This window comes from Zophobas morio, unplaced genomic scaffold (assembly GCF_036711695.1).
Source record: "Zophobas morio isolate AGI-343-1 ecotype UQ-CSIRO unplaced genomic scaffold, CSIRO_AGI_Zmor_V1 ptg000023l, whole genome shotgun sequence".
NCBI lineage: Eukaryota > Metazoa > Arthropoda > Insecta > Coleoptera > Tenebrionidae > Zophobas > Zophobas morio.
Window position 1 is genome coordinate 15,188,579 of NW_026972128.1, and position 21,682 is coordinate 15,210,260.

At 31.7% G+C, this 21,682-nt stretch overlaps 3 protein-coding genes across 9 annotated transcripts; all 3 read left to right on the forward strand.

The window, feature by feature from the left end:
* The first annotated feature begins 1,212 nt into the window (after positions 1–1,212).
* Positions 1,213–13,353, forward strand: LOC135134061 (putative phosphatidate phosphatase). Of its 7 annotated transcripts, none has more exons than XM_064062651.1 (4): positions 1,213–1,494; positions 11,434–11,608; positions 12,394–12,872; positions 12,926–13,353. In XM_064062651.1, exons 1-4 carry the CDS (start codon positions 1,438–1,440, stop codon positions 13,229–13,231), a joined length of 1,017 nt encoding a protein of 338 aa, XP_063918721.1. In that variant the 5' UTR covers positions 1,213–1,437; the 3' UTR covers positions 13,232–13,353. The 7 variants fall into 7 exon arrangements, with proteins under 7 accessions (XP_063918721.1, XP_063918720.1, XP_063918723.1 ...); XM_064062650.1 differs by lacking the exon at positions 1,213–1,494 and adding an exon at positions 5,643–5,737; XM_064062653.1 differs by lacking the exon at positions 1,213–1,494 and adding an exon at positions 6,143–6,236.
* Positions 7,174–10,057, forward strand: LOC135134060 (succinate--CoA ligase [ADP/GDP-forming] subunit alpha, mitochondrial-like). Its single transcript, XM_064062649.1, has one exon. It carries the CDS (start codon positions 8,059–8,061, stop codon positions 9,223–9,225), a length of 1,167 nt encoding a protein of 388 aa, XP_063918719.1. The 5' UTR covers positions 7,174–8,058; the 3' UTR covers positions 9,226–10,057.
* Positions 13,354–19,275: 5,922 nt separating the features above from the next.
* LOC135134429 (phospholipid phosphatase 1-like) lies at positions 19,276–20,623 on the forward strand. The gene is made up of 3 exons (XM_064063109.1): positions 19,276–19,697; positions 19,755–20,230; positions 20,285–20,623. The coding sequence occupies exons 1-3, from the start codon at positions 19,655–19,657 to the stop codon at positions 20,522–20,524; spliced, it is 759 nt and encodes a 252-aa protein (XP_063919179.1). The 5' UTR covers positions 19,276–19,654; the 3' UTR covers positions 20,525–20,623.
* Positions 20,624–21,682: the final 1,059 nt, after the last annotated feature.

Here is a 21,682-nt window from a genome sequence, read left to right on the forward strand (position 1 = left end):
TCCACCTCGAGTTTTAATTAATAACAGTCAAAAATCAAAGCGTGAAACAATTTATTTATTATAAAATTTAATAAATCTTTCAACTGTATAATTAAAAACATAATTCAGAAATAGGTACATGCGCAAAATTTTCCAACAGTTGACGAATATTAACAATGGATTTTAATTCTTTATATTTATACATATGAGTAAGAATTATTATTATCGTGCGTATTAACTTTATCTTTGATGAATAATATTATAATATTTTTAAATTTATTGCAAGTAACAACAGCCATAATATGAAATACGAATAAGCGTGTCGATGCATTTAAAGCCAAAAATCCCACCTCAAAGTTTGTTTTTTATTGGTGTTTACTCATTTTTAAGTAAATATTAAAACGGTGTACGGATAAAAAAAAGCAAATAAATAGAATATTTTTTGGGAGATAGAGGCCAAAATTTTAAGGTGAGAATAGTGAGATAATCCTTTTTCACTTGAAAACAAGCTCTAAATGTCCTCATTAGTCTCATTACATAATTATCTCAAAAACCCAGTACCAACCATTACAATTCAGGTTACTTAATTAATATTTACTTGTTTTATTGCGCTGTTTGTTCTACGAATTAGTAACAAACTTTTCTAAAAGAAATCTTACGAGTAAAATTTATTTTGTATTAACTAACTAGTTATTATTCACTGCAATCGGCGAAACCTGCTCATTATCATAATGACTCACGATTTGATGACGCATCATTCACGTCATTAATCTCACGCTACAACGAGAATAATAACTATTGTTTTCCCAACCCTTACCTTCCACTTCACGGACTTCCCATTTTTTCACAATATAAAAATGCGGAAAATCATCGCTTAGTATTATTAATATTCTTATCATATAAAATATTGTCGATAATGGTTTTGAAATGCGGTTACGACTGTCGAGCTTGGGAAAGTAAACCTCAACCGCCAAAACAGTAGATTTCCACTAAACTGCAATTGCAAAGGAAAAAAAATTGAAATTGTAACTAAAAAATGAGTTTAGGTTGCATTTACGTCGGGCCATATGTTTTGTTGTCACAATTCGTCAATGTTTTTTAGTCTGCATGTGATGAAGTTTGAGTTACATTTAATGCAGGACAGAGAAGAGTCAACGCAGAAGAAAGCACTTAAATACTTAATTTAAAGTAATGGGTAGGGTTCAATTGAGGTCTGAAGGTGCTGGTCGCTAGTGTTGCGGTTGATTTCACAGAAACAAAAACGAGATCTGCTTCGGTTCTTCTTATTATGAATGGCCACATTCTACCTGGATGGCTCAACACTCAGTCATCCGTGGAATGTCTGCCTCGTACCGTATTACCTGTTAGTTGCTTGCTGAATTGAGTAACACGTGGTTGGCTTCTGTTGTTGGTGCAAACAACTTTTCTAGTGTTTGGCTGAAATATTTTAGTGTAAATATGAATAATGTCTATAATCCAAAAGAAATTTACTCCATCCGAGGCGATATGTGCTACGTGAGTATGTCTCTTATCTACAGACCATATTGTTGACATGTTTAAAAATTGTATAAGTCAAATATTAAGTATTTGTATAAGAATAAATAGGTAATTTGTGACATACTAACGACCCCTTTGTAAATATTTTCAGACCTTATCATAACGTAACATTTATCATTAAAAAATTTAGCACGTAGATTTTATTTAGAGAGGAAAAAAATACTCTCCATATTTTAGGTATTAAATAACTCACTGCATTTTATAATTGGTAACAGATTAATTAGTGAAAAAAATATTTTTATATATAGATATACCCACATGCTAATTTTATAAATAATTATTGAAATGTTTTTAAACATAAATTATATTTAACTGTCCTCGACATGTATTTTTATTATCACTACTTCTAAAACAAAAAATAAGTTTAGCAATACACTGATTTTTTAAATAAATTGTGATCATAAATACAAATTGTTTTTTAACAATAAAAATTTATCGCTAATAACTTGGTAGGATTTTTTAATATAACAGATTTAATGACGCTTTAATTTGTCATCCGGAACTACCACACTATATTATATTCATTAAATGCAGTGAGTTTAAAAAATCGTAATAATGCTCATATTCCTTCATATTTGTAAATAAATATTTGATACTAATAATTTGATAACACTTTCAGAATATTTAAGGAAAACGTTTACGGAAATAGCTACTAATTAAGTTTCTTATGGTTCAGGTGATGATTACTAACATTCAGAAATTTGAATTTTAATAGCCGCATTAGTTTCTCATCCATCAACCTTGACTATAAAAGAATTTCAGGAACATGGTTAGTATTAGTCACAACACTTGAAGTATAACGTACGTTTATAAAAAAAGAAATTACTGGAAATAACTGTTGCAACTTTAATTGTTTTCAAAGTGTCAGCAATAAGTAACTAACAGGGGTAAGCCATTTCGTTAAACCTTGGAAAGTATTCAATTTTATCGAAGTAACGTTGATAACGTTAATTATTATGTACTTACTCCTACATTCGTTAAAATTAAAAAAATATCTTTTTTTCTTCATCAAGGGTATTATGCATAATAATACTGACACAGAACTTTCTGTTTACATAAGCTTTAGATTAAATTGATAACATGTTGGACTGAGGTAATGACATAATATGACATTGCAATTCAGAAAATAAGTTCAGAAGATTTTTAGATCTTCTAGATTACTATTTAAAACCATCAATTTTGTTTCATTATGAAGACAATTGTATATTGTTGCAGTTATTCGTATTCTTCTAATTAGTAAATACAACCGAATTACATATTTACAGACTCGTTTTTTATCTTTGACGTAAAACACGTTTCTATTCCCTGTTTTTTGGTTTATTGAACTGCATAGAAATCGAATCTATTACTTGAAAGAAATTCCAAAATTTGAAAATTTTTTTAAGAATTTGTAATGGTTAAAACTTATGATTGTAACCTCACATACCATATAATGAAAAAAATCATCTAGTAGGCTGTGCAATTTATTTTTAAAATAATCATGTTGGCAAAACCAATGCATTCCTTGTTCAGGTTGACAGTTACGGTCAAATAACTGTCAAATAAAGAGTCAAATAGCTGCAATGCCAGCATCATTGTTTTAAAAATGAGTAGTGGCCTGCTCGAATAGTTTTTCTCGATCATGTGGTATCTGATGAGCCTAAATTTATTTCCAGATCATATAATTTTATTGTGTTTGATAAAAAAGGAATAATTTCAATTTTTCCTTCATATTTCAAGTGTAAACCTGTGTCTAATTTAACCTATACCGTATATCACTTTATTTTATTGTGAACATTCTTAATTTGCGCATATTATATTCATATTATATACTTTGTTTAAGCTCCAATTATTTTTTAGCAAAAACCTCAACCGAGTAAAACTTTGCTGAAAGCAATGCTTCGGTCCACAGTAGAAAATTATAAATAATTAATCTTTGAATCTTAAAGCCATCGCTTCTTATTACTTATTAATAAACATACTACTAGGAAAAAACACAGTTTATGTTTGTGGTTTACGATGACCAATTAGCGTCATTGGCTGCTTAACCAACAGCATTAGATTTTCTAAAATAGTTATTATCAAACTACAAAAAATGATCTAAGGTTACTTCGACAGAACTTCCCTCGCTTCTGAAGCACAGTACAACAAATCCTGCTTCTTCGAAAAATGATAAAACGTGGGATAATAATAATCCCTATAAGCCAAAAAATATATTTAACTTTGGTAAGCCGTCCATTTATATTAGTACAAAAGGTTGTTATTCAATTTGGATTTTTTTGTGACAATCGCGATGCCAAGGGGAAAAACTTGATAAACCAAGGGTATTTATATGAAAAATTTTAGGTAGTCATTAAAGGCTTGGTGAAGATGATTAGATAAATTTTGGCTAACGTTTTACCATATTCTTAACATACATATAAAATTTAACAACAATTAGACGATAGTTTTGGAGATTATCTCTCTGATAGAAGACTTATTTTTCCGTACCCTAGAGGTCATAAAACGTCATCGGATTGGACCCTATTACAATATTTCCTTAGTTTACGTTTGAAAAGTAAAAATAACCCATGAAAATTATGGTTATAATATTAATAATAATGTTACATCTTTCTTACGAAAACTTATCTACTATGTGTAGATTCTAAATAATGGATGCAAATTTCGGAATGGTATTGGGTGAAAATACATCAAGAGAATATTTTACTGAGACCTAAATTTGTTCAGCTGTTAATTTGATTACTTGTGTCGCGTCGTTAAATATTGATTCAAAATATCAAATTAACAGTTGAACAAACTCAAGTCGGAGCAAATTATTTTTGTTTGCTTGATGTAATTTTTCAAGAGCAAAATAACTTGACAATAAGATGCATTTCTAAACATATATTTTTTTAAGTAGAGATAAACTAATTATTGCGAATTTCGCATGCTTTTCCATTGTTTGTGGTACAGTATATATATATATTTATTGTACTATATATTTATTTAATTAATTAATTTCATATTTAATTTGTTTTGAAAACTACTTGAACACCTAAGGGAAAAACCTTGAACCACAAGTATAGGGGTATGTTATTTTATAAAATCTAAATATTATTTACCATGCAAAAATTGGACGTGATATCATCAAATTGTTGATGGAAATGATTAGACAAAGTTCGGCAATAATCAGTCCGGTAATTTGAAAGATTATCTGCCTAATAAAAATCGACACAGACGACAGACAGACCGAAACGGAAGACCTATGTTTTCACACTCTAGAGGTCATGAAATATCAAGTAACATACGCCATTCACCGGGTGGACACTATTACAATACTCCTTAGCTTACGCTCAAGAAGTAAAATCTTATTGCGAAAGTTTTTTGAGACTAAAATCATAGAGTACAGTTGCGTTGCGTGACATTATACTGCAGACACGAAAAAAATTAAATGTGCGATAAATTTCTTCAGAAACCGTGTTATTTAAACTGGAATTTTGTATATGTGATACTTTAATAGGACGTTTTATATTAGTTTATTCGTACAAAAAAAAGTCATATTTAGTCGAGTTCATTGCCTTATGATCCAATTTAAAATGATGACTAAAACGCTTCATTAATTTTTTAAATAGTTCATGCACCTTGCATTACGGGGTCATCGATATTAAATATTACGAAGATATTTATAAAATTATATTAACATCCACCTCTGCATTTATTATTTTATGTTGTTAGTGTGCTTCCTTTATGTAGGTAATCCTTCTGAAATAGCCGTCTGGAGCAACCGCCACTAACTATAATTATATGCCATAAACACATGTTTGATGTTTGTTTTTGTGTGTTTATAAAATAATAATCATGTTATAATATGTTGCTATATAAAAAATATTAACATCTGTCCTGAGTTGTGTGTTGATAAAACATTTGTATTTCATGTTTGATGAGCGAGGCAGAGATTTGATTTCAGTTTCAATGATCTTAAATTATATTTGTTATGACTGTTTCAACATTACCCGAATGAGTGTGTTTCTGTTTTTCCAGCGAGTGTTCTCTTTACGCATTTTGTATTTCCTTCCGGCAGCAGACGTCGCCGTCGCCAGTAAATGGAGGATGTGGAGTAGATAATAAATTAGTAGTGTTTACGACTTCGTTTAATAACCATATAATATACAAAATGAGAGATGTTGGGCTTCTAACATATTTTCATATTTTCAAATTCCAAAAGAGGACCTCAACACATTTCGTAAGAGCCATATTCATTTCGTATTATATTTAAATATTTGTTTTTGATTCAATAATTTCGTAAGGGTTTGTCGCTTATCCTACATGCGCATAATTCATTCAGTCGTGGCAAGTTTATTAGTACTGCTACTGATTGTGTTTAATTTTCATATCCTCATACACTACATTTACACGCAGAGGGGCACTAACAAATTTTTCAGCCTCACTGTTTGCACCGACAGGAATACGAACACTGCGGTTAAAACGAGGTGCAAAAGAGCTCACAGTGGTTCCCCTCAGAAGTACTCAGAGTACTACCCTGGTAAAGATTAAATTAATTGATCCTTGAAATCTGGCGGGCTGGTTTGCCTTAAAACAAAGTGTAAATATTTATTGGTCTTTGCGCACAGAGATAGTGTTAAATTTAATTACGTGGATCATTATCATGCGATTTTTTGGTTACTCACTATTTGAGAAGGCTTTAATTAATAAACATGGAATCTGAGGAGAGTATTAATAAGGTAACACAGCATGCCATTTAGTTAGTGATTGTGATTTTAAGCGACAAGTACTTGTAAGTATTTTTTTCTTTACTGATTCTGAAGATGTTTAAAAAAACCGTAATAAAAGTTATGCATGTATATAACATTTGTTTACAACGTTGTTCGACCAATTGAGCCGATTTAAGAGGATATAGGGACTTAATTATAAAGAAAAGAGATAAAAAATATTAAATTTCTTGAAACCCTTTCACTTTTATAAAATTACAGATTGCGTTAACTTTTTACAATTTTGTTGATTTCTGCCTGTAGTTTGAAAACATAGATCTGAAACTGTTTTTGTAAAAATTGTACAATGATCAATTGATCAAACACTGTAATTTTGCAAAATTTGGGACGAATCTTTATATTCCGTTAATAGTTTGTCATTACTGTTAATTTTTTGATTTTTAATATATATAATAATTATTAACTCAATGTTCATTATGTCATTTTTGTGATAATTTGTAAAGTTTTTTTGTACGAACTTTTTTATTATTCCCTGTGCGTAAGGCTCAAAATAAATTCTGTTATTAAAGCACCATGGAGAAGTACGTGACCAAAAGAACCATTTCTGCGATAATTGATAAAAAAATCCGTTCAGACAAGCACTTTTTGAAACATCCTGAATATATTAACAAATGGGAAATTACGCGTTGCCTTCACTTCTACAATATTTCTATCTAGTAACTCGGTTTCGTCTTTCGGTGTTATTGTTCTCAGATAGCTACAATATTCCTGTTGCCTGTTCTTAATATTCTCCTTGTTGATAATTTATCTAAATCTTTACTATATTATAGATGAACATTGTTGTTGTGACAGTTTCTAATTTTTAAATGGCACATTGTTAAAAAGCATTGTAAAAAAGAACAAGCAATATCATTTTTATAATAATGTTTTCCAAGTATTAATTTAATGAACTTGAAACAACAGCAAATAAGTTTCTTTAAAAGTAATAATGCCGCTTATTATCGGGCACATTTTGTGTTCTGTGTATAGTGTACCAACGAAAATAGTGGTTTTGTGGCTTTGATTTCCTTTCTTGTAAACAAAAAGCATCTTAAACTAATACCGCTAAAGATAAACCGGTGCTGTTTAAGAGAAGCGTGCCAGTGAAATACAACAAAAAACCACTATTTATTAAGTTGGGGATGATGTCAGAAATTTGTGTCTGATAACCTACACTATTCGTTGACAAGGGTGGGGGAGAAGTCAAATTCATAACACCACTTTTCGTGTTGATGCAGTATAATAATACATAGACTTCCAACTTTGGAATCACATGATATTCGGGACGCACCTATAAGTTGTATACTGGGTTTTATCAAAGGCACGGGACTCTGGGAAAGTCTGACACAATGGGGTACCATACATTGAGCAACCCAAAATAACTCAGCATTTTCATCGCTTGAACACGAATATACATAATATAGATTACGAACGTCATTTACATTGTAAATGAACGATACGTTATTAACTTTATGATTAAACCACAAAACCGGATATTTGTACTTAATTACTTTTAATTTATTTATATTGCACCAGTTAAACAAGTTATTCACATTATTTTGTAAAGCAATGCAATCATTTTAAGAATTTTTACATTCATTCAGACTTTACTCTAAATCATTAGTACAAATTTTAAATAGCAACGGTCTTAAGTTAGAACCTTGACATAGGTACACTGTCATTGTAAATTTTATTAATTATCACCACCTCAAAATACTGTTCCAACTGTACTTTCAAATTCAAAAATAGTGAATATGTGAAAATTTGTGACATGGTGAGTTAAAACAAAAATTGAATGTACATTTACAAAGTTCAAAATAATATAGATAAATGCAGACTTTCGAAGATGTTAACACTTGGTTCAAAACTTTGCCAAACTATGATCAACATTTTTCAATACTATCCGAGACGGCTGTGCTCACGTTCTGTCACTTTAGTTCGATACTGTTTGGCACTCAGATTTGTCTATCAGAGTGATATAAACAACGAAAACATGCAACGAGCCAAAGTATCCAAAGTCCTGATATCAACTCTACGGGTGTGGTCAAGATCTGCCAGTTACGAATCGACAAGAAAAAATCTTAAAATAACCAAAAAGAGTACCCTTATTTGTCAAGGCTTTACTGGAAAACAAGCTACTTTCCACTGCAAACTTGCAAAAGAATACGGAACCAACTTAGTAGGTGGGGTTACTCCAAAAAAAGGTGGTCAAAAACATTTGGGATTACCAGTATTCAACACCGTTAAAGAAGCGGCAGCTGCATTAAAACCAGACATTTCAGTGATATTTGTGCCTCCATTTGCTGCAACTAAAGCCTTGTTTGAAGCCCTTGAGGCACAAATTCCGTTAATAGTTTGCATCACTGAGGGAATACCTCAACATGATATGGTCAAATTTTGCTACCAACTGAAACGTCAAGACAAATCACGCCTAGTAGGCCCGAACTGTCCGGGAATCATTGCACCTGAACTTTGTAAAGTTGGAATCATGCCAGGTACGATTCACAAAAGGGGTATGGTAGGAATAGTTTCACGTTCTGGTACTCTCACTTACGAGGCAGTACAGCAAACAACACAACTTGGATTAGGACAAACGTTAGTTGTTGGTATGGGTGGTGACCCTTACAATGGAACAAACTTTATTGATTGTCTGGACATTTTTCTCAATGATCCTGAAACGAAAGGTATAATACTGATAGGAGAAATTGGAGGAGCAGCAGAAGAAGAAGCTGCTGATTATTTGAAAAAACATAACAGTGGACCCACAAGAAAACCTGTAGTTGGCTACATAGCTGGGCTTTCAGCTCCACCAGGGCGAAGAATGGGACATGCAGGAGCTATCATATCTGGAGGAAAGGGCGGGGCTAAAGAAAAAATAGAAGCTCTGACTAACGCTGGAGTTGTTGTGGCCAAATCACCGGCTTTTATCGGAGCTCATTTAAAGAAAGAATTGACAGGATGAAATGAATTATGTTAATTTATTTTTTGTAGTACAAAGATTGTTTAAAAAATTATAAGGCCAATTTTTCTAAACTTATTACGTTAGGCTCGAAGCCTGTGGTGATAAGAATAATAGTTGCTCCTTTTAGGCTCTCTCAAGGAAAATCTTTGTTGTACTGCCTCATTTAAACAATAACAGCTCTCACAGGGCTCACATAATCCCCCGTACCATTGAAAATTTGCTACAATAGGTTTTAAATTTCAAAGAAAGCTGGTTCCGAAGTTGGGGTAGCTTGACTTTGCAACTGCATTGTATATTGAAACTTCTACAGTAGAACCAACAAAGTAGTACATGAAGTAACTATAGTCATGTATACTATTCTGAACATTTCAAATGAGTAATTTTGAGATGACGCCAACAAGTTTTTGGAAGTGGTGAACAGATCACTCTGTTTATAATATTGAACGCGTGTATAAAAAAAGTGTTCTGGGAACCCCAAATTCAAGTTACTTCCGGCTTCACAAAGGTCATAAATTGCATGTGTTATGAACAAAATTACGCCTTAACTCCTATGATCTATAATTTTTGGTATACCTTGCAGATATGGTGGTATTTGTTTATTTTTCGATTAGATATATTTTCCGTATATAAAATGTTTAGGTAAATTAGTTCATTCAGTTGGCATGAGCGTTGCGTGACTAAACGTAGTGAGTTAGTGATTGACGTATATTATTAAAAACAGTAAATTACAGTAAAGTACTTTTTCACAAATTTCTTAAAAAGAAAAGGGAAATAAAACTTACATATATCAATACAATATCATCGGTTATGCTTCGGCCGGCATACTTTCTTGTAAGTGTATGTATATTTTTATATTTTAGTAAAGTTTATTGATATTGGAAATCACTACAAAGTTTACAATAAAAACGTCTAGAATAATGGAACACTATTGTCTATACGTAAATCAGGAAAAACAATAAACATCATTATTTTTTCTTTGTAAATTTAATCGTTCAGTCGCCTTTGAGCAGGTTTCTGTAAACGTCGTAATTAAGTAAATTGTTAAAATGTCACGACCAACAACTATTAAAAAAAAATTAAACGTGCTTTAACGTTAGATTACATATTTGTGTATTGAAATCTAATCTACATATTTCAAGTTCACTCGCCTATTTAAAAAGCAAAAATATTACTCACGAAAGTATATGTAGTCGATATTTCCGCTTTTATTCGAAATGAAATGACGTAGGTACTTATGAAACAATCTATCTTTTATCTATTCCGATGGAATAAAATTTTTATTTACAAATATTGCTTCCATGTACTACGTCACACTGAATCCAAATTATTTCTATGAGGCAGATTTTGAAATTTTGAACTTTCCATTAAGTGATTTGATATGCATACAGTATTTGAACGAAAGTCAAAAGGCTGAACCAAGTCTTCAAACTATGGGCATCTAATTAAAAATCTCAATATTAACTATAGAAATCTGTAGTTATGTGCACAAAAAATTCCTCGCCACTGATGTATATCTAACAAACCTCGTATATGTCAGCGAGTATTTTTTTAACAATAGTTTATTTCATATTTCGTTTTTATCAACTTTTTAATGAGATAATTATATTCATTTTAATATATAAAATGTTTGCTAAAAACATTTTATAACTTGATACAAGGACAAATATTAATTTAGCAAATATAGGTCTTATTAAACAGAAATACTTATTTTAACTTGTGACATTTATACCATGAAAACTGACATCGCTTTATAGATTTTGGTTGCACAACCACCAAAATCGACAGTGGTAAAAGTGGGCGTTGAAATTTGTCACTTCGTCAAAACTGGAATTATAATCGAAGTTTAGTGTCAACTTAACGTATCATATTAATTTATGATGGATAGTAGATGTAACCAAATTTGAATTTCTAGAGATTACTAGATATGATAGCCATTTATAGATATTCTACCTAAACAAGCGTATATTAGAAATTGTTATTTTAAAACGGTAGTGACAACACTCGATAATCTTACGTGTACAGATGATATTACACATTTCCGCTTAAATATTTGTTGTAGCGAATCACTAAAGAGTGTTGTAAAATTTCATTATTTATTATTGATGATATGTTGTGATTTATTGTTTTTAACTGAATTCATAATTATACACTTTCTATCTGAAAATCATGTTGTAGAACGACATAACTTTAGCATTTTTTTCTTTCCAGGATAACAAAATCATGATGGTGACTACGCCCCCTGAAGGAGGTTTAGGCGAAGTGGTTATTCAAAATAAAATAGGTCTCGATAAAAGCAGCGAACTCCACAAAAGATCGAAATTGGGAAAATTGCGAGCGCGCCTGCGTATACCAATTTTGGTTGATATCTTCATAATAGTAACAGGTAAGTCAATAGTATTGTAACAATGCAATTGCTAATGCAATCACATATCACACATCAAACCCGTTACGTATCACTATTATGCACTTGCACAATGCATATATATTTTAACTTACTGAAAAAATTGCGAATAATCGATAAATTACTTTTTTAAATGAAATTAAAAACAATAAATGTGTATAAAATCTCAGATACATAAGCACTGTAAACTCTTCTATTCCAGTATTGTTACTTTGTAAATTACCAGGCAAAACGTTTTTTATAAAAAAAAAATATTTGTAGACACGTTTTGCCTTACATGTTTTTTGCTGTTTTTTGGACTTCTGATTTTGGTTCACAAACAAAGTAACATGCGTTTATAAATATACACATTTTTGTCTAACAATACTGTTTCAAGCCTACGTCAATCGTATCTTTTTTCATTTCATTTTTGTATTTGTAATAACATAATAAGAGACTCCTGTCAGGGCTCATTATTTATTCAAATTCAAGTAGCAACAAATCCGCTTCCTTGTTTATTTTTCATCCGTTGTTTTATCTGAAGTACACATCCATCTTTGTTTTCATGTTTTAGATCATTTTGGTAGTATTTTTGCTTCCCCTTTAGTAAACCTATTGTAATTTCTATTTTCCTTCCACTTAGGTCACATAAACGGTGGCTGACATCTAAAAAAAGATGCGTAATCGCTACAAACTTTTATTCAGTAAGTGCTACATTTGACGAAACCCGGCCATAATTTTCTAACAGTCCACAATGTCTCAAAACTAATTTTAAAATTTTGTTACAGTTGGATTACTGATAGGGTTAATCGAATTTGGCGTCATTCCCAACACCAAACAGGGTTTCATATGTAAAGATCCGAAGATATCTCACCCCTTTCGAGGAGACACAGTTACGATGACAACTTTGTTAATAACTGCTTATTTTGGACCTATTTTAATAATAACACTAGTGGAAATGTTAAAAGAAAATTCCTTGAAAAAAGTGTGTGTAGGAACTGTGTGGAATTATTACAAAGAGTGTCTAATAGGAGCAACTTTAGTTCTGCTGATAACGGAAGTCATTAAAGTTGTAATGGGAGAACCAAGACCACACTTCTTGGATTCTTGTGACCCAGATGCGAATAGGAACTGTACACAAGGAACTTTGGTGTTCGATTACAACTGTACGAACACGGGTTTAAGTAATTTTTTTAGAACCGATATTACTAGATCGTTTCCTTCTGGACACACCTCGGTTTCTTTATTTATCGCCCTTTATTGTTCAGTAAGTAAATTCATTGTGTGATAATAACATTTTATGACGTTTTTTGTTTTTAGTATTTAGTCCAAATTCGTATACCTACAAAATCTGTAGGCACTTTGACGAAACCGTTCCTAATTGCCGTGTGCCTTACGTGGAGTCTTTTATGTTCACTGTCACGAATAACTGACAGGAGACATCACTGGTGGGACGTTCTAGCAGGGGCATTTCTAGGAATTTGTGGTGCTCTCTACACTCTTAGTTTACTTCATAGTAAGGAGAGAAAACAACGAACGAGAAACAGAGTTAGTAGAACGAGCACGACTATGACCACGTTGTCAGATATAAAACCCAGGGACGCTCCTAGTAATGTCATCATATGAGCTTTGAGTGTATAGTACAATTTTTGTAAAATAATTTTTAAGACTTTTCATTGTACGATGGAAATTTATTTATTGTATATTTGTAAATATGTAGTTAGAATTAAATATTAATGTCAGTATTACATCCGAAATTTGCTTAAAAAACCCGAAACGATGTCATCAACAGAGTCTACTTAATAAATACATATTTAGTCAGGTACTCATACAAATGTTACCAAAATTGTACCTTTTTCAAGTTCAAGTGGTACGTCTGAGAAAGTTATAAAAAATGTCAACCACGTGTATTTATGTTTTTTTTACTTTATACAATACAAATATTCAAATATGTACTCTAACATTGAATATGGTTTTACCTAGTAATATAAACGTTGAATTTATCAAATTTAGTCAACTTTTTTGTGTTTGTTCAAAACGTCTCAATCTTATTCTACTGTTTTTAATTTTGTTACTAAAATGCAAATTAATAGTTTATTTAATTTTTATACATGTGTGAATTCAACATTTAAGTACCTAATTGTAACAAACAAAACTAATTTGTTACTAAATTGCACACATTAACAGCTCATGTTTTGTAAATTCTTTTTTTATGTAGGCAAGCAGGTACAAGTTTGACGAAAGCAATTCAGATTATACGGAATTGTAACAAAGAAAAACTAATTTATTAACAAAGATAAAATACGAATAGTGATATTTGTAACTTGTATAACGCTAAAAATATAGTTATGTACGAGGACTGTTTGATAAGTACCCGTTTTAAGAAAGAGAAAGCATTTTTTTTTTAATTCTGTATATTTATTTCTCAACCTAGTCTCCTTTCAACTCTATACACCTCGACCAGCGATATTCTAACTTTTTTAACCCATTCAAAAAAAATGATTTATCAAACTCTGCAAAATAAGCCTCTGTTTCATTGATTACTTCGCCGTTTGAAGTAAACCGCCTTCCTCCAAGCCATTTTTTTAGATTTGGAGATAGATAAAAGTCACAGGGTGCTAAATCTGGCGAATAGGGAGGATGCAGCAGTAATTCATAGCGTAATTCAACCAGTTTTGCCGTGGCAATTGCAGACGTGTGAGCCGGTGCGTTATCATGGTGAAACACGACTTTTTTTTCGACAAATGGGGCCGTTTTATCTTTAATTCAGCATCAAATCGGCTCAATAGGCTAGCATAGTACTGCCCTGTGATTGTTTTGCCATTTTCCAAATAGTCTATGAAAATGATGCCATGCGAATCCCAAAAAACAGTAGCCATAACTTTTCCGGCCGAAAAAACCGTTTTCGCTTTCTTTGGAGCACGTTCGCCGGGTAGAGTCCCTTGTTTTGACTGTTCTTTGGTCTCTGGAGTTGGTGGTGTATCCACGTTTCGTCAACACTCACGTAACGCCTTCGAAACTCCTTCGAATTGTGCTTAAACATATTCAAGCAATGTTCCGAAGTTGTAACGCAATTCCGTTTTTGCTCCACTGTGAGCAAACGCGGCACCCATTGTGCCGATAGCTTTCTCATACCCAGTTTTTCTTGAAGAATGTTGTGCACACGTTCGGTTGAGATGTTTGCAATCTCAGCAATCTCTCTGATCTTCACCCGACGGTCTGCTAAGACAATATCGTGGATTTTGTTGACCATTTCCTCAGTAGTTACTTTAATCGGACGACCTGGGCGTTCTTCATCCAAAACAGATGTTCTGCCACGTTTGAATTCGTTGAACCAGTATCTGATGGTAGTCATCGAAGGTGCTTGGTCCTTATAAATTGCCTGCAACTTGATTTTGATTTCTTCACACGTTTTCCCATCCAAAAAGAGAAATCGAATCACAGATCTATACTGCTCTTTTTCCATTTTTGCAAAAAACACAAAATTGTCAAGTTTCAATAAGTGATATAACAAAACTACTTGACAAATTTGACTGAAATTTTGACCAGCCTCGTTTGAAAGATGGCACTAGACCATGGCATACAAATTTTGGGTCAGTGGTACCCACAGTCCTCAAACACGGGTAGTTATCATACAGTCCTCGTATTGATCACCAATATAATCGGATAACGAAATATGTAGACGCAGTATATAATCAACTACATAACTACTATATTAGTTACATGTAGCACTATTATATAGGTATCCCAGTGGTCTGCGCATTTATTGTTACGAACTATTGAAGAAACTCATTTCGATATACAGTTTTACGGAAAAAATGGTCCTATTTAAGAATTCACAGCTGGAGTAGAGGTTTAAAATTTTGCACAAAATTTTTTAGTCATCTTGTCTTACGTGCAAAAAATTAAATAACACTTAAACTGGTTTATACAAGGTCCCTAAATTTGCAAATTCTCAGTTTTCTCATGTTTTTCCTACAAAAAACACTTGTATATTTTACATTTTCGACGTTGTCTCTAAGAAACCGACTTCCGCGGCACTCCACTTAAGAGTTTCAGCGTTTCGTAGTGCTGGTACTTGCAACAACGGTGATTTGTTAAGTGGTTGACCAAACAGGAAATTGAAATTAAAAATTATTGTTTAAATTTAAGATTTATACAAACATAAATTCAAAAAAAAAAGTTCGAGTAATTAAAACAGCAAATTCATCGATTGAAATTAAGTATCTTTTGCAAGATCATGATCGTATTCGCTATTGGCTATCCTTGTTCATAAGTGCTGCAAGGTGCTTTTTCAACTTTTTATGCACCTTTCTACATCTGTTTTTATATTATTTGTTAACATTGCTAAGTCTAAGTAAATCCATTGACCAACCCTAAAAAGTCAGGCTTTTCAGTGGCTTTGAAAATCAGTATTATCAAGTAAGCATAACTTTTACCGGAGGCAAAAGTTCGGAGGTAGGGATTAGACTCCCAGTTGAATCCCAGGTTGTCGTTTTTTTCCTGAGTCTTTGAGTCTATGTCAACTGAATCAGCTGATAGATGTAAAGGGTTTGAATCATCTAAATTAACATTAGAGGCAGTTTTCGTTGATTCAGTTGTCATTCGATAATCGAAGAATTAGTATTTAGATTTCATTCAATTGTACAAGATACTTAAGATTTGTGAACGTTGATGGGTTTATCAGTAATTTGAGTCGTATATCGTGAAACTCTTCGACAAGATTTTTGTCAGCTAAATAAATGCACACTTTATTATTTGACATCCGTGTTGCGAATGAGATATTTTTCGATGAGACTATATTACCTACAACCCCCACATACTCATTGTTCATTAAGTTTAAGTTCATCTATAGCTTCAAGAACAATGCCTTGATCTTTTCTGAAAATTGATTGTTTGTGCTAATGTTGGTATTCTAGCTCATGGTATTACCATGGTGCTAGACTTACACTTTGTTCCAAGTGTGGACAAGTACCTTAAATTTCAATGCAAGGGTAATTCGAGGAAAGCTCGCCTTACAATAAGAGAAAAACGACTTATCAATGGGCAAAAAATGAAGCGAGAACACCGTATTTCAAGACCGATGATATAAACCTACAAATATGTTGTACTCCCATTGAGAAAGCCAAAAAGCTGCTGGTCTGTATTCGTAACTATATTATATATTGGCGTCCCGCAGGGCTCAATTATGGGTCCTGTCTTATACATCTTGTATACTAATGACTTGGAAAATGCATCTGAGGCAAAAATAACCATGTATACCGATGATACGACAATTATATTCTCTAACAAGTCCAATATGCTCCTAAAGGATAAAAGTAATATATGTAGCACTTGAAAAAATTGAGAACTGCTTTAGCTTAAATTCTTTATTTCTTAATTTAAAAAAAAGCCGAAGTTATTAGATTTCATAATCGACAAAAAACTTGTTCAGAAATTACTTTTAACTATGACAATAAGCTTCTCATTACTATCCATTAGAAAATTATAATTCTGTACATAAAGATGGAACGTCAAAGTTCGAAGGTTTTATACATATTTCTTTTTTTGTATTGCTTAGGATGTCACTGCTGTTAGTCGAATAACTTGTTCCAACACATATGCGAAAAAAGTGTTTCTGTTGCATTAATTAAAAATGTTAATAATAACACTAGTTTACAAATTTAAACTTTTTTTCGTATCCAAAAATAAAAAAAATATTTTCTACTTCTAAATTACTTACTGATAACAAATCCAAAAACGGATAATCTCTATCACGTCAGGTTTTTTCATAAATCCAAAATAATGAACTTTGCTTTTACCTTCTTGTTAGTGTTAAACTGATTCATGTTAATGCACCATTGTCGCATAAAAATGTCTTCGAGATCGTGCAAAGTAGGTGCAAATCAGTTTTCTTACGTTTGTGGTAAAATTATAGTACCTAAAGCTGGAAGACCTGTTCAAATATGCTTAAAAAGAAGGTATCAAGGTTTTTGGGACGAAAATGTGTTACTGTTGGTCTATTATAAGGGAAACTGACAGTACTGCCAATAAAAGAAAGTGTTAATCATTTTTAATTTTCAGTCATACTGTTTATAATATATACTGGGTGTTGCTTTTATTTGATACAACCCCTGTAACTTCTTTATTTTTAAAGATAAACCTATACTTCTTTGAGCAAATTTGTATCATTTTAAAAGATCTTTGTCAGGGCAACCTCACATTTTTATTATCACTTCCCGTAGAAAAATCAAAAGCAACCAATTATTCTAAAATCAATACTTGAAAAATTTTAAATAAAACATTGATGACAATCTAGCTTGAAAAATTGACTCATGTTATTTATTTACGTAAATGATCCTTTAAAATGATACAAATTTGCTCAAAGAACTATATGTTCATATATATTTAAAAATAAAAAAATTACAAGAGTTGTATAAAAGAAAATAAATACAGGGTATGTTTATATAAATATCTCAAAAACCTGACGTGATGGATTTTTTCTGCTTTCAGATTTGAATTTCCCGAACCCAAATCCTTTAGATTCAACTATTTTTGTCTTTGGATATAAAACCTTGTAAACTAGTGTAATTGACGATTTTTTTTCGTATGCTGTCCTATATAATTGTATTTACATTTGCCTGTAAAGTACCGACCATTATCAGTATTTAAGCCCACACTTTTAAAACCAATAAAATCTTTAATGTGTTTAAATTCATATAGCTATGTACGTACTTACTCCCAAAAAAAAGTTTAACCAAACAATTAGTTATCATCGCATAATCATTAATCAATAATCACTTAGATACTTTGATACCTCGAATTTTCATATTCAGTTTTGGAACAGCGTTTACAGCAAAGACATTCCAAAGGCGTTTTTCAAAATCAAATTCGCCATTATTTAAATTTTTTTCTCTATATTTTTAGCATTAATTATAAATTATACTCTTAAGCTGAATCTTTCAATAAGAATGCAGAATTATAGCATTTTGCGATGGTCTGGTTACAGGTTGGTATTTATAGGATTAAGATTAAGATTCAGCTGTGTTTACAGCGGTGAAAACTGCTTTCACTGAAAAATGAAGAAAGTTTGATAACACAACATGAAATGAATGGAGGTAGAAAAGTGGGCACGAAATTTTAACGTTCTATTGGTACTCATGGATATGTCAACTACGGTATATCATTTTCTACTCTGTTTACTAAGTCTGATTAGGACACTACATCATATCAATTGATTTACGCCTGCGCACGAAAATATTCATTTTGAATCAACATTCATCAAAAGCATAATATAAATTCGTAGAAATAGCCTGTATTGAGTTTTTAATTCATTTCTATGTTTCTAATTACAAAAAAAATCGTTAATGTATGCTTAATAAAACAGACGAAACACCTACTGCTTTGATTTGACCGTGACACAACGCGGTGAATCTATTTATCCAAAAACCCAAAATTTTACACACAAATTTATCGTGGCAATTTGAATAATGCCGTAACTTCTGTATAAAATATAAAACACTATGAAAAACAAATGATAGCAAAGCAAAAATTTCCTCCAGGGAACACAACTGTGTACTTATCTCCAGCATTGTGGACTTCTATATCTAAATAAAACCTTATCATCACGCTGATTACATAAAATGAATACAGTTGTTGGCAGTATGCAATTTATTATACACTAAAATAAATAAATTTTTGACCATGAACGTCGAATCCTAAAGTACTGAAGATGCACAAATAGAAAATGTGCAGTATTACGAGAAGTGATTAAAACGTTAATTGATTCCTAATTATTATGACTTTTAAATAGTTTAAACTGTAGAAACGAAATTTAACTCCCACTATTTACGACAATTACAAATCATCGTTGAACTAGTCTGCTATTATACGTCAGCAGTAAAGCAGTTAATGTCAGCTGTATTCAATAGGTACTTATATTTCCCGAATTCACTATGCTAACTAGTGCAACGTTAAACAGTTCACGTTTTAAGTTATTATCTATTTCTCCTAATAGATAACTAACTCAATCGTTAGTAGATTTTATGTCTCTAATGAAATTGCAAACAAATGTCAATGCCAAAGTGGATGTTGTATATAGCAATCCTAATTTGTAAGTAATACACAATTTTATTTATTAACAAATAAATAGTTTGTTTTGTTTTTTCAGTTGTTTCATTACTGTTACTACAATTTGAGGTAATACCGAATCGCAAATCTAGTTTTAAATGTAAGGATCCAAGCATTTCATACATATTAAAAGGTGAAACTATTTCGGAAAAGCAGTTATTACTTAGTATATTCTTAGGACCTCTTTTAATCATCACTTTAATTGAAGTTCTAAACACAATATCATTCCACAACCTTAATAAAAAAATAATATGGAGTCTTTACAAACGCTGTTTAACTGGAGTTATATTTGTTATTCTTATAACGGAATTTTTAAAAACTGTTACACGAGAGCCTCGACCTCACTTTATGCAGTCCTGCAAACCTGATGCAAATGAAGTCTGTGAAAAGGGAATTCACGTTTTTGAATATAAGTGCACAAACACTCGACTTACTAGGTTTTCACAGGCTGATTTAACAAGATCATTTCCTTCAGGGCATACATCACTTTCACTGTTTACGGCTCTACACTGTTCCGTGAGTACAGACGATAAATTTGGTCTTACTGTGTTAAACTAATTTATTTTTCAGTATCTTCTTCTCATACGCTTACGACATGGGTTTAAAAGAAACGTTTTCAAAGTATTACTTATTACAGTGTGTTTTGCGTGGAGCTTCATCTGTTCGCTGTCAAGAATAACTGATAAGAGGCATCATTGGTGGGATGTAGCGGCAGGAGCAACTCTAGGATTATGTTCTTTTTACATGTTTTATCGTTTGCAGAGAAGCAGTCTTATAAATACTGACATAAATAAGACGGAGTCTTCATAAATCTCTACAAATACATGGCATTTTTCTAGTCTTGGTAAATGTTTCTGTCCATTTCTTTTTTTTTTATAAAATAAAATAGCCAAAAATGTTTCCATTTAATTTTACGAATCTATTTCACTCACGTTGGTTGTATTTAGTCCGACTTTACAGCTTCCAAACAAATAATATTGGTGTGACGTCATTCCATTGATGATTGATAATAACTAATTGTTTTTGGGTGTAGGCTAGATTAGAGCAAATTTTGCATTTTACTTATCTACGACATACTTGCTTGTTGCTAACAGTCTCCCTTATTGTAAAATTCTACTGTAACATTTGATGATTTAAAATTTTGTGTCGTTACAAATCAATAGCAAAGCTGATTTAGATTTCGCAATAACCCGCTGAAGTCTGATTCGTGAATTGAAGCTGAAATAATTTTAATTACAATAATTATTATATCTGAAATTAAGGAAAAGAAGCTGTTTTGTCAATTAATGAAGTAACCCATTTAAATATAAACAACAATGCAAAACCATTACAATAAGTGAACTTGCACTACATAGGAGAAGTAAACTACCAACGGGCTAAATTTAATCGAAGTCACTAGGGTCTCTCCAAAGATAGTAAAACAAGAAATTTAATCTCCTAACTTGTAGAAACTGTAAATTTCACACCACGTGCGACATAGCCAGCAAAAACAAAAGATTTATCAACACCATACCCACACTGTAGATAAGTTTAAACAGATTTATGAAGTGTATAAATTCCACAGTTATTTATTAGATTAAATTTAAATAACAGTAGTTTGCTTAAATAGTAGCGTTGTAGCGCAATAAATTATGCGAGGTTCTTCTCTCCCCAAATTTAACCTATAAACCCTTCATAAGACTTTTTTGTTTTTTTTTATATCAGCGTACGTGGTCTAAAAAAAATAAATCATTGTATAACATTTCTTTATCCTTCCATTAGGATAAAAGAAGAAGCTTCAGAACAAATTATGTTCAAATAAAATAGTATTCTAATTTTTTTAGTGTCTTGTTTTTAAAAATTTGAAACGATGAACAGTGACAATGTGATTTGAGACAGTGATCGTGATCATATATACTTTCGTCAACTCACTCTGTATGACAAGTAACTGTGTGCTATGGAAACAGTGATTGGATACTTCATATCACG